Genomic DNA, 14,470 nt, shown 5'->3' with positions numbered 1-14,470 from the left:
CCTGCGTTTCTCTAAGTGCTGGTTTCTTTTGGCTCCAAAGACAGGTCCACCTGCAGGGTTTCATTTTTCTGTTCGACATCTTGCTGTTGATTTTCCCTAATGGCACCAAAGAGCTTGCTCCAGTACCTCTTTCACAACTGCTTCTTTGTAGTAAACGAAAACGTTAATGATTGTAGTTTGATTGTAGAGTTGATTAATTTTGACTTCGTTTAATTTGTGACCTTTGCTGAGATCTTTCGGGCTGGGAATTAGAGAGTACACTGTACCACTGTACTTTGGACATTGTGGGTTTGCCAATTTGTTTCATGCCTCATTTGTCACAAAATCTATGAAATTGTAGTCCGAAGCCAGCTTCACATTTTTCAAGGCAAGGCAAAAATGTATTTGTTTTTGCTTTAAATTAACATCTTGCTAACTTCATCTGGTTTTTCCAACTCCAAAGCAAAGCCCTCACTAACAGTGGACAACCAGCAAGCAAGGCAAATCTGAAGAGCAGCTTAGCAGAAGAGAACAGATTGCTTCTCTCCAATTACAGCACTGAAGTGGTAAGATAAGCATATTTAATTTTAGGTACAGACATACAATAAAGAAAAAATGAGGATGTAGAAAGGATCTGTATGAGAACACGCCAGAAGAGAGAAATAAATGGGTAAGTATGTTTTATATGCACATTTCCTACTAAACATTCGTGTCTCAAACATTAAGATATTCAAAAACCTACAAACCTAATATCTTCAGGTTTTAATTCCTGACATCACTGAAGTTCTGTGGCCATGTGTGAATAAGTCACTTATGTTTTTGTTTACCATTTACTCCTTTGAAGAACAATGATAGTATTTCTCCATTTTTATAAAAAGACTTTGACATCTAAGATCCTGCAATGAAAAGAACTAAACTGCAAAGTACTATTATTAATAGTTGCATTATCAATATTTTTGAAGAAAATGTGGCCAGCTGAGGTCATAGAGGCTTTCTCCAATATCAGAAGATATCCCTGGCATTCTTTATAATCTATACATGCAAAGCTTGATTCCTAGGTTACATAGTGGAAATAAACTAGTGTGATCCTTTAGTTTTTAATGTTTTCTTGACATCAATTTTAAAGCTGCAAAATGCTAGCAGACTGAAAAAGAACTATAGGTTTATAGAAGGCTATAGGCATATTTATTCAGTGCTAGAAGAAGGGCTATGAAAGGGGCTTTAGGGAACACCTGATATGACATTGTGTCAAATAATTTTTCAGTCTTCCCTACAACCCTATACAGACTAGCTCCTAGTACTAGGAAAGACAGTTCTCTTTATCCTGTAATCTGTACAAACTGTCAACACTAGATATTGGACTGGTGCGAAGGGACTCAGTAAAAATGACAGCACTATACCTTAAAGAAGACACTTTTACAGTCTTCTTGTTATGAACGCTTATGTCATCTTTTAGGATTTCCAAATTAACAGTTCTGGTCAACTTTCATGTGTTTAAACTCCTGTTACATGTAGTCACTTGCGCTGCACGCAAAATACCACCAGACAAACCAACAACTCCCAAATCCTCTCACTATGGTATTTTCCCAGAAATTCCATAGACTTGCAGATAGTGTTTTTTATTTTGCCTAAAAGAACTCAAAAGTATTGTTTGGGAAGGGAGGAAAGCAAAAAGATACACTGAATATTCCCAATACAGTATAAAGACAAAGATTGCAGGGACTGCTGAGGATTTGACTCATTTCTCCCATTTTTCTTACACAGCTCTCACTTGTCCTCCAGGGTTGTAGGGAAGCAATTACTTGCTTCAGAGGTTATTTCTGTAATTAAAGCAAATTGACCAGATTTTCAAAAAAAGGAATTTCTGGTCAACTCCAGAAAACAGTCTGAAGTTAGACTCTGCCTTCCTTACACCCCACAAAGCTATGCTGTTATTTTAAAAACAATAAAAGAACAACTCACATATGCACAGTGGCCATACGAGCACATCTAACCTTGGAGATCTCCCTCCTTCTATTTTGAACTATGCTGATGATGTCCGGATGGGATTTACAATGGCTCAAAGCTACTATTGTTCACACTACATTAAATCCATAATACATGCAATGAGATACCATAATGTTTTCACTTGGAACTTCTATTAACCCACAACTTGACTGTATTTAATGAAATATGTAGTGCTCACAGAGCTGATTTATAGGCACGTTTATAAAAGCGGAAAAAGCACCCTAAGGAACTCATGGTTCTTCAGACTTTAACAGAAAGTAAAAAGTGCCTGATTTGCTTTAGCTCAGTAACACCCCTGGAAGCCCCAGAATCTTAGAGCTGGATTAGGGATGGCGACAGGAATCACTGATGCAGCTGAAACAGCTGGCATAGGAAATGCACTACTGCTACCAATCCTGGGCCAAAACACTGCTGCATATTCTAAAACAAAAATCACAGTCGTATTTATGTTTGTAGTGTATAGCATATAGAAACAATAAAAAAGGCACGCTGAAGACCTGGAAATCTATTTTTGTCAGTGTTGTTCTAGAAATAAGTGGAGTGGAGAATTCATACGCCCAAGGGAAAATTATACAGATTCTCTTGAACAGATCAACCTTTATTTCTGACAAAACTTCTGAATGCATTTAATTACACAAAGTGTATGTTAGAATATAATAGAAGAACAATGTTTTCTACTGGAAAAAGTATGCAGAATTAGCTAGCAGAAGGCAGTATATTGGTGCCTGCAGAGCTATCTTACAAGCAGTATGTTTTATGCCTTAGTCAAAATAAAACCATCCCTCTCTCCAGTTCTCTTCCAGTTGAACATTGGGTTAGCTGAGTAATTACTTCTAGGAAAAAAGCATAATTTTTGTTATTCTTTTAGGTAAGATGATCTGTACAACATGCAGGTTATGGTAAAGACAAACTTTTCCCAAAGCAATACCCTGTGGGCAGTGAAGAACACGGTGCACTAATGACTTCCAAGAAATTATCTTGTGCTGCACCTGCTCTAAGGTTATCTGGAAAAATGAACTAGCAGAGAAAAGACAAGAAAGGTATTCATGCACAAGTGTTAGGATTGTGTAAGCCTACAAAATTATACATTTTAGTACCCTGTGTATGTATGCCAAGATGTCTGCTGATGAGATCTTTCATGGCAATTTCTGTAAGAATGCTGTAATCTATTAATAGAAAAGAAAAACATAACAAAACCTGTGCATTCTTAATGCTGAAGCTCTATGCTATGTTTTTCACATTCTCACTTGAAAGAGATCTAATTTCCTTTCACCATCTAGAAAACTGTGTTCCAAGAACTACCAAAGGGATCACTTGCACTAAACCCAGTCCCCGGAAAACATATCCAGAAGAGAAAAAAAAAAAAAATCTCCCATGGAAAGACATGGAAACAAGAGCACAGTGTGGCTAAATTCTCAGAAAGTTAACGACTGGACCTCCTTTTCCCAACTCCTCCCTACAACATTAATAGTCTTAGCAATTACTGAGTGGAACAAACCCTTTTAACACCACCTGGTCTACTTTTCAGCAGTTGGTCTTGGTTCCAGGCCTGTCATGGCTCATTAAGATAGTACAGTACTTTCTCTCTGCAAGACTGTTCTCAGGGACCATGGAATTCGAGATAAAATGAGAGAGACAGAGGTTTTATCACAAGACAGAACAGGACTGTGACATATCGTGCCAAGATTCTCGTATCTGAAAAAGCCACAGAAGAAAAAATTTTTCAAGGCAGGCGAAACGTAAAAACAAATCAGTTACGAAAGATGAAGACAACTTCTCAATACTTGAAGAATCAGAGTAAACCACAACAATCTAATTCTGTGCGTGCTTCTATTTGACCGACCAGTTTTGTACTGCTCCCTACAAATGGGTTTTCTGCTTATTTCTGTGATTCAGGCCATCTAGCACCAGTTGCTCTGAAAATGATGCAGCAGGTTGTCTCTAATGCTGCCCCAACACTGAGGGTCTCAGAGCACTCAGAGCCTCATTGACAATGCAGGGGGACAGAAAGGATAACGGGCTTCATCCCTTAATTGCCAAGAGAGAAAAAGTGCAAAAGAGATTATGTTTTTGCTCTCCACCTTTCAACTGAATTAAAAAATAATAGCAGAAACCACCACCTTCAAGGAAACTTGAAGGTAACCGAGATCTACAATTACATTTATATATTACATTTATATATGTTACTTAATACATAATATATTTATGTATTTAATTTATATATTACATTTATATATGTTTCGCTACAGTGGGGAGAACTGTGGAGTTAAAAAAAAATAAATAAAATTCTGGCCTTTCAATAAACTTCAGCCTTAAAAGACACACAATCTATCTACACACTGCATTTCAGCTTTCCTATTGGATTCTGCGTGATTCACTTGGAGATTAACAGCAGTTCCAATGCCAGTTTATTTCCAACTATTTAAATGTAACATCTCTATTTTTTGGTTGTTAGAAATAGATAGTTTTTCACATTTCAGACTACTGCAACTGAACTTTTTACAACTTGAACATCAAAATCTAACTGGGTGGCCATATATATATATGGCCATATATATATAATTAAAATAAACATATATAATTACATATTTTATGCTCGAAAATTTAAAAGGACAAAACAACGGTAATAGGATATTGTTGGGTACACTTTCACTGTGTGCCCTGAAAAAGACATTTTGAAGAAAAAAGATCTAAGCTTACAGAAGAGAAAAAGGGACTGACGCAGATGCACTTGTTCAGCTTTGCCCCAGATGGTGAATCCTACGGACATGGAGTGCCCCCTGTGGGATTTTAACTTGTTTAATTTCACACAAAGTAACAAGACGACGTGCTTTGGTACCATTGCTGCAGTCACAGGATGGCCTGATGCACCAGGTGGCCCACAGACCTTATAGTCCAGTTCAGTACCATGACAAGTTTCCGTAGGTCCTGGAACTAGGAATGGAACTAGGAATCACTTCTCCTCTGGAGAACTGTCATTAAACCATAGACATAAACCATAATTTCTCTAATGACAAAACCCAATAAAAATTCTTTAATTTCCAAGAAGACAATTTCGGATGAGCTGACAAGTTAGAAGCTATCATTGGATGGACATCGATGTGTTTTTGGTTTTTTTTTGCTGGTTCTGTTCACCATGGGGGCACGTAGCCTGAAATATTTTTGTTTGGTTAAACTGTTTGCTGCGTTTGAAATTACTTCACACCTCATTTTGGATCAAGTGAAATTACTTTTCTGGCAAATAAACTATGTGCCAATTAATCAGTTTCTTTTGGACTACTTTCAATTTCAACCTCTTACTCACACCTCCAGACAATACTTCTTTATTGTTGAGAGGATGAACTTTTCAGAAGACAAACAACCTCAGCCTCCACTGACTTCATTTTCAGTTGTGAGTGTTTGTGTGCTTGTATTTTCTTATCTGATAGCCAGAAAACGAACATGTGGACTTACCAACCGTCTACCAAATATTTTATAAGTGACTTGCACATGGTGCAGGAAAACTGCAGCACAGATAAGGATGCACAGCCTTCCTGCATAGCACTGCCTAGGTTGGCATCTTATTTTTAACAGCAGCCCTCATGTAGCTCTCAGCAGGCTTTCCGAGATGAAACAAGGAAGAAATACAAAAACCAGCTTCATTAGGCTACGCAGTCCTGGTTCATCTCTGATCACCACCCACACTCTGCATCAAACCAAACACTATTGGTGTAATTAGAGACTACTGTGCTAAATATTCAAAAGACCACTCATGTAAAGTCATAGAATCATAGAATGGTTAGGGTTGGAAGGGACCTTAAAGATCATCTAGTAAGTCACACAAGAAATCTAAAGACGTTTTCTGAGAGCTTGGTTTTGAAACCTCAACTATGTTCCAGTACAACAATTCCTTTGTCTGTAAGGCCTTTGATTATTTTTCAAGAAAAAAGAGGATAGTAAATTATTCTGGGACAAGTAATAATCTCTCTGTTACGTGCCAACAGAATGAAGGATTCAACTCTGAAGTGCCAACTGCATTATGTAAGTCTGCATCCCTTGAATTATAGGGCTGGCAGCGATTGCAATTAGCAGGAGAAGGCATAATTCAGGAAAGGGCTGTTGGACAGATTTCCAAGTCTGAAAGAACAGATTGAGAAATGCTCCAACTGGGACTTTTCAACCCCGAAGCAGACGACTAGGAAGAATCTTCTGGTCCTTCTGACCATAACAAAAGGCCTATCCAGTCAAAAAAAAAAAATCTCTACATGTAGACACAGTGTCTGTTCCTCCTCCCTATAAGTGCAGTGTCCACTGCTACAGTTTTGGCAATTGCATGGACTGGCCCCAGATTAGACTGTTTGCACTCGGTTATTTTCACACACTGCCAAAATTTGCTGACAACACCAGGAGGAAAAAAAAGGAAAGGAAAACTGGTGATTTTCAACAGTTTATAACTCAGCTCAGCCTAAGCAGGTTTTTATGGGACAAAGAACAGAGATTTCTCTGTAGACAGCACTTTATTCCTGCCTAATTTAAAAGATTTGCTGTGGATGATGGAAACATTAGAACTTCTTAAAGAAAACATAAGAAAACAAAAATCCTTGAAGTTCACTAGTATTTTTTTACAGTAGATCATGCTTGGTGATACAAATAGAGAGACTATTATCTACCTCTCATAATTTTTTACAACAAAGTTTTCGTTTAAAGAAAATAAAAATACTAGACTCAAAGGAAGAGAGCTTCAAAGTATACAGTATTTCTTTAAGGAGTGAAATTTCTTCCTTGGAATAATTCACACTTTTTCTATTCTAGTGCCACAGTCTTCCCTAAGGAGTGTGAAATGATCTTCTCAGCGTCACAGAGTCAGTAGTAAACACCAGTTCTGCTTTAAGAAACAGCATTTTAAATATATACTTTCATTAACATAATATCTAACAACTTCCTATTAAAACCCAGAGGTAGTTTTCTGGAGTTCTCTTGTTGCTTTAACACTTTCTTTCAGTCCATATCTTGAATTTCCTACAGCAGCATTCCCTAAGCTTTTTTTCTTGTACGCTCCTCTGCCCCATCAGCTGACTGCCAGGTCCAAGCTGTTAAACCTACACCTCTATCAAATCTCAAATTTAATCCCTGCTGCTTTTGAGCTCCTCAAACTTTTCCCAGTGAAGTATGCCCTAAAACTTGGAAAATAATATTGCTATACTGTATCTTTGAACAGTATCTGTACAACAGCTATTGTTTTCTGTTAGGGGCACCAAAACCAGCTATCTGCTTCCCCAAATTGATCACTCATTCTGTTACTGTTATTTTTGAGTTGAAATAGCAGGAAACATTTTAACAACATTAGAAACTTTTTGCAAAACTAGAAAATAGATGGGAAGAGTGCTTTTCATAAAAGGCATAGGCTGGGAAAGTAGGGCAACAAAGACTATACTGGAGTCTCTGTACATAAATATAAGATATTTAATTGACTGGGAGTCCTCAGTAGGGACTTGTTTGCAACGGAGCCTCATGGTGAGGGTGAGTTTTTGAAGTTTGGATGCCTTTGGCAGCTTTACAGAACTTTAAGACAGATCAGCTATGACTAAAACATGCTCAGCTAGTTAACTATACGAAAGTAATGTTTTTTCCATCTTTTTCTCCATGTGCTGACAGCATTACCATTTTCTCAAGTGTTCTTCTTCCTTCTGAGGTACAATGGATCTACCAGTTTATGCAGTTCCTGATACTACATTTCAGTACAACAACTTTCCAACAATAACTTACTCGGCTAAGAGAGGTCACAATTTAAAAGAAGGGTGTAGTTACATTAAAGGCTCTAGCGCTCCACCATTCCAAATACATTTCAGGATATACTGTACCCTACGCGTATGTTTTAATGAGAAGGTTTGGCAGAGCAGTTTGGCAGCAGCAAGTACTGCCAAGTGATTGGATACGGGATATATCTCCAGTTGCTTTGGATTCCCACATCACCTTAAGAGCTAGCCTTCCCATCCCCCAACACACCAAACCCTCAAGGCAGTCAAATTTATAGCTCAATAAAATTTTTTATTAAAAATAAAAAGTGTGGCTTTTAAGTATTGCAGTCTTCCAATGCCCTTATGCCAGGTCTAGATCAGACTGGCCCACTTTATACAGCACTCCTAAGTTAGAGTTTCAAGATCTAAGCCACTTCTCTTTCCATTTTGTAACAGCTGTTTTTCTATCCTCTCTTTAAAAAAAAAAAAAAAAAAGAAAAGGAAAGAGGCTAGCGTAGAAAAGTCAAATAAATAAATAAAGGCTCACAAAACCACAGTGGAGGAACCACTGCTGGTCCTGCCAATAAAAACGTTCCCTCTCTTCAGGGCTGGCTAAACAACTGAAAGTGTTTCTAATGAACTGCTGGCAGCACTATCCATCATTGCACTAAATGGATTCCTATCTCCCTAAACTAAGGATAACTATCTATCTATAATGCACAGTCAGAAATTAGGAAGTATTTAAGCCTTAGAAGTCTAATTCCTCACTTCTTCCCACCTTCTCAAAGCTTGGTTTTATTCAGGCCTCCTTATGTAAAGATGACAAGAGAAGCCTGATTGATAGAGAATTTCAAACCCTGCTCCAGTGCTAATGAATCATCTGCATGAGTTTGAAAAATACTTTAGCAGACCAGACATCTGCAGTCTGATTTTCGCATTAGGACTACCTGATACTATGTTTATCTCTTCCCTCTTCTATCACTTGACTTGTGCTGCCTTACCTTCTAGTAGCTTATAGGCCACTCAAAGCAAGATGGCACATTCATAAGACACACAAAATAACTGAGTCCAAATAATTGTTTAGGATCTTTGAAGATGCTATTGTGCAAGTAACAGCAGTCTACTGCAAAGGATCAGAAGGAAGAAACATTTTTGAGCTCTAAAGAAACTGTGAACATGATGTAGGTAATCCCTGGTCAGAAGTAACTTCTAAAGGCTTGACTGATTACATAGATAGCTGCTATCTGTAGACACATATTCATACAGTGGTTGTCTTTAGAACACCAGGGAGCAGAGGAGAATTCAGAGATATCAATAAAACATGCCTACAAATAATTGAAAGAAGCGCTTACTTCATCTCCAGGACTTCCTCCAAATGTTTCCTTCTTTCAGCTCGTAGGTTGGTCAAATGGGTCTCCTTCTCAGCCAAAGACTGTTGTGTAGAGGACAATTTTGCTTTCATCGATTCCAGCTCTTGCTTAACCTTCTCCATGGCCATCATCAGCTCTTCTACCTAAAACATTTTTGGGAAGACAGGAGGAGAGAAAAATAGTGTAATGGGATCAACTGGAACTTCCTAAAGGTCACAACTAAATTGGAGCACAAAGGTTACCAGTACATCTACACTGTGTAACACTTCTGTAGACTGGAAGCATCACCTAATGCTGTGGACAGGACGTCTACACTTGATTGAAGCAATGTTACAGTCTGTGAATTAACATAGTCTGGTCACTGGAACGTTACCATTACAATACCAAATTACAAATCTTCAAATCTCCAGCTATTTCTATTTTAGAAAAAGTATCACAAGGATAAAAGGATGGCCTATATATATTAAAATGAGCTCACAAAAATGCCAGGTATTACACAGAATACATTGCTAATATATCAAACGTGTGTCTCTGTAAATGATGCTGAAAGAAAAACTACATATCTGCTTCAAGAACGAAGGTAATTTTCCCAAAACAGGGAGAGGACCGGGTTCCCATGGAGATGTAAGTAAGGCTACGTCCCTCAAAATATCTGTTGAACAATGCTTATAGGCACATTTTGTGATTTAGCAACATAAAAGACATTAAAAGAGTTGCTGATGGCAGACAGGTATAGTAGAACAATGCTCATCTCGTCGGCAAAAGGGAAAAAGGTTTGGAATTAACATGATTGCAAATTCTAGCATAGATATTAGACAAATGAACGTAGTCATATTTTAATTTGTACTCGCAGCAGGTTCTGTCTCAGCTAGAATTTATCACTAATTAACACGTAAAATCACAATAAATGTTCAACTATAGCTACATGCGACACACAAAATCCTCTGGATATTCAATAATTTTTAATCATGCTCGATGGCACACGTTACTTTCACTGACTTCTTCCATATAGATTTTTTCTTTCTATCACAACCAAGTGTTCATAAACAATTTTATAATGTGCTTCAAACGAGAGAAACTCAGGTGTTACTATTGCATATAATCAAACATTTGAATAAATTTAGTATGACAATACAGCACTGCACTACATTTCTATCCCTGCATAACAATCAGCTTGTGCTCCATCACACAAGTGAACTACTGAAATTACATTATAATATAATTACGATATATATTAATATATTATATTAAACTAAGCTCAATTTCTACTCACATGTTTTTACAAAGAGAGTCAGGCACATCACTCACTATATAGGTGCTGGAGGATGGGAAGTATGGAACATACCCTCCCTTGCTTTAATAAATTCTAAAGGCAGAGCTAGTTTATCAGGACAAACATGGATCACAAAATTGGTTTTCATCCTCCATCAGTGATAGAGCAAGAAACATTGCAATTCAGAATCAGCAGATTTATAAAAATCTAGCACAGGCACTGTGCGGTCCTCACTGCAGAAAGGCCATCTACTTCCACTCAAATGCAGCTGACAAGCATTCTTCTTATGCCCAGCAAATGAAGAACAGATTTAAATATGCAATTATCAAAAACTATTCAAAAGGTACAGCCAATAATTCATCCAGTAACCAACAGACTGAAGGAGAATTTCAGTGACACATCGTCCAAACTGGCTAGTGTGCATATAGGAAGCCAGTTTGCTTGATGCAGATCTGTAGGATGACAACTCCGTGCTGGTAAGAAGACACGACAAGGCTCCTAGTGCCAGGTAGCACTTTGGAGTAGGGGTTATTGCAGGTACTTAATCTTCTTCTCGTTGCTCCATTTGGTAATTCTTTCAATTCTAAGGTTATATTCTGTATTTTTGCGGGTGAACGGAAAATTGATCTAATCAAGTATTAGGAATGGCTGGAATGCAAAGTGGCTTTTAAACTGTGCCAACAACTTAGTTCACGGAACTGCCATTACATTCCACCCTCTCCAGCAAGTCCCATTTGTCATGCGATGTACTAAAGACAAAATTCACCACAACAGCGACGGCTATATTCACAATAAAGACTTCACTGTTCAGATTCATCAAGTTATAGATATTCCAGAGGAGAATTTCAATTAAACTTCTACAAAACAAAATATTTTATTTGGCAGCTTATGAATCTTAGAGCAGACCTGTCTGTGTATGTCCCAGTAAGCAGTCCTGTGAGAAATGACACGAGAATAATCGCTGGAAGCAAACTGCTTGCAAAGCACATCTAATTTAGCCTACACAAAAAACTTCAAGTCTACCCTTTTTTTTTTTTCCCCTGAGAGCAGCTAATTACATAATAAAGAAAAAATATTTGCCAAGAATCAGACTTCTTGGCACGCTGAGACATTTTCAGACATGCTGTTGACGTTTTCAATTTAGCTGCAGGTAAAGCTTGTGCCCTGTCTCAGAAGGTGTAAGAAGTGCAGGCTTGGTCCTCTTTTCTCTTTGCTGAAATGACAGTATGTAAAGCAGAGTATATCTTTGACCACCTATGACTCACCTGTGATTCAGTTCTCTTTAGACAAGCCTGAGAAGCTTTCATGTGTTCTAAGCAGGATGGATCTGCAGAGAACTTAAATGATTTTTTCATTGTTTTCAGGCCTTAAGAGACCCAGCCAGGTGACCACTTATCTTTAAGTAAGAACATGAAGCTGAATGAAGTTTCCATCAGAGAAGAGAGTTTCTGAGAGACTGAGCAAACTGTGTGAAAGAGGGTAAACTACGTAAATTAGATCAGTATGGGAATCACAGCAATGGAAAAGGGAAATGTCAACACAGGACAATTTTTTTACGTAGTATTGCATCTCCTTAGAAAGTATGAATGCAAGGTGGAGAGAAAAGGCAGTAAGCCAGGAGAAGTTTATCTACCATGTCAATGGCAGCCTGTAAAGAAAGAAGAAATCAAGGAATACAAAAAAATCCCCAAGTCCTTTTCAGAAGACTGTCTACCATCTTAACCTCCCCTGCTCCTACAAACGCTGCCTTTACTTTCCTCCGATGCAACAGTCATAACCAGAAAATAGGCTGTTGCAAAGACATACAGATAACCGCATTATTTCCAAGTACGTGGTGTTCCTGGTAAACTTTTCTGAGCATTGGGTAATGTGAAGCCAGGGACTTCCAAAGAGCTTGGTCAAGTTCCCCAAAAGTGTTACTAATAGAAAGTAAAAATTGAGAAAAGGATTGGACACGTAAAATATTAACAGGGCTGTGAACCCTACCAACCTCTGTACTAGCTCCTGGAATGATTATTGATGATCAGGATAGGCAAGCTCAAATTCCCACCTGTTATGACAGAAGTAACGCGCTACTGAAAATTTCCGAGACGCAGCAGCTATTTCGTGACAGGAAGAGGGCTACATCAACTTACGCTGTTGGTACTGGTTACCTCTTAAAACCAGAGCCCAAAGACTCCAATACTTCAGGTCAATCTGACCAGACAAGTTAACTAAAGCTGCCTCAGCATCCCCAAATGCTTCAGTGTGTTTAAATGACAACGCAGGGGGCAGCTCTCTTTTTCTTGGGAATTTCTTCCTCAGTGATGAAGGATCACCCAAAGAGAACTTTTCCACTGCACAGACAATTGAAAAAGGCCTCCACAGCCCTCTCAGGAAGATAACCCTGGAGCTTAATTTTCTACTTACACCTTGTCAGAGAAGTAGAGCAATTTTGGGCCATCATCCAAGCAACAAATGCATCATGAATGCTAGTAACATGACGTAATTCACTGCAGGGTACTGTGCAAATATAAAGAGGCAATGGACAAAGTCATCAATATGGCAAAGAAAGGAGCAAAATGCACTTGAAAAAACACTTGCAGGGGAAGAGGATCTATTCTGAAATGGTGACCCACTCAATTCACTTTTATATGCTATGAGCATGTAAAGAAAGAGGAAAGAACTAAAGAATGCCCTCCACGGACACTGCAAAAGAAAATTTTCCAGTCTCAAGTGACAGGATACCAATGAATCCGTAATTTTAATGTATATGACTGGCTTAAATAATATTTATTAAAGATAGCAAATCACTGGTACTATATAAAAATGTTTAATGTTCATGTTAGATAAGGCTTTTCCCTGCCTGTAGATTAACAATCTTTGCAGAAGAGACTGCATTTCTCTCTTACTCATTTTTTCATAGAATCAGAGAATAGTTTGGTTTGGAAAGGACCTTTAAATACCATACAATCCAAACCTCCTGCCGTGGGACAGGAACATGTTTCACTAGATCAGGTTGCTCAAAGCCCCATCCAACCTGACCTTGAGAAATTCTAATGATGAGGCATCCACAACTTCTCTGGGCAACCTGTTCCATTGACTCACCACTCTCGTGGTAAGAAATTTCTTCCTTATGTGCAGTTTAAATCTCCCCTCTTTCAGTTGAAAACTGTTGCCCCTTGCCCTGTCACTACAGGCTTTGGTAAGAAGTCTCTCCCCATCTTTCTTACAAGCCCCCTTTACACATTGCAAGGCTGCAATAAGGTCTCTCCAGAGCCTTCTCTTCTCCGGGCTGAACAACCCCAATTCTCTCAGCCTTGCTTCAAAGGAGAGGTGTTCCAGCCCTCAGACCATCTTTGTGGCCCTCCTCTGGACCTGCTCTAACAGGTCTATGTCTGTCTTGTGCTGGGAACTCCAGAGATGGATGCAGTACTCCAGAGTGGGGTCTCATGAGAGCTGAGTAGACAGGGAGAACCACCTCCCTCAACCTGCTGGCCACAATTCTTTTTATGCAGCCCAGGATATGATTGGTTTTCTGGGCTGCAAACACGTTTTGCCAGCTCACGTCCAATTTTTCACCCACCAGTATCCCCAAGTTCTTCTCTGCAGGGCTGCTCTCAATCTATTCATCCTCCAGTCTGTACTGATGTTGGGGATTGCCTCAAACAAGATGCAGGACCTTGCACTTGGTCTTGTTGAACTTCAGGAGGTTTTTCACTGATTCAGCTAAAGTTTCAGGCATCCAGATGTTCCAAGGTATTCATCACTCTTCCTGTTTTTAATTCCTTGTTGTTTTTTTTTCTTTTCATCAAGCACAAAAGACTGCACTTCAGTCCATAATTAAAGGTTTCAAAGAGCATGACAAAGTGAGTTGACTATTACACCAAGAATCCTATTCCTAAACTGGAGATACAGTACTTTAGATGCAGCAACACACTGGAAATTTATAGCTTAATGGTTAATTACATGCCTGAAAACAGACACATTTTTATATTTCTGATTTAAGGAAATATTTTTTTTTTCTTTCAATACACACACAGACACAGCGAGCTATGGGATAGCTACTCAAATTAATTATTGTGTTGCAAAAGTTCCAGGCAGAATACAAAATGATGAAATTTTATAAAGATACAAATACCAAC

At 38.4% G+C, this 14,470-nt stretch overlaps 1 protein-coding gene across 9 annotated transcripts in view; it reads right to left on the bottom strand.

Moving 5' to 3' along the window:
• ERC1 (ELKS/RAB6-interacting/CAST family member 1) overlaps positions 1-14,470 on the bottom strand; it is a 278,996-nt gene that overhangs the window by 90,436 nt on the left and 174,090 nt on the right. For all 9 annotated transcript variants that reach the window (XM_086610616.1, XM_086610613.1, XM_086610615.1 and 6 more), the window contains one exon: positions 9,056-9,216. In XM_086610616.1, coding sequence (XP_086466742.1) covers positions 9,056-9,216 — 161 coding nt within the window. The remainder of the gene's footprint in view (positions 1-9,055; positions 9,217-14,470) is intronic.

Source organism: Tauraco erythrolophus, chromosome 4, assembly GCF_009769465.1.
Source record: "Tauraco erythrolophus isolate bTauEry1 chromosome 4, bTauEry1.pri, whole genome shotgun sequence".
NCBI lineage: Eukaryota > Metazoa > Chordata > Aves > Musophagiformes > Musophagidae > Tauraco > Tauraco erythrolophus.
This window is presented reverse-complemented; position numbering and strand designations above follow the sequence as displayed.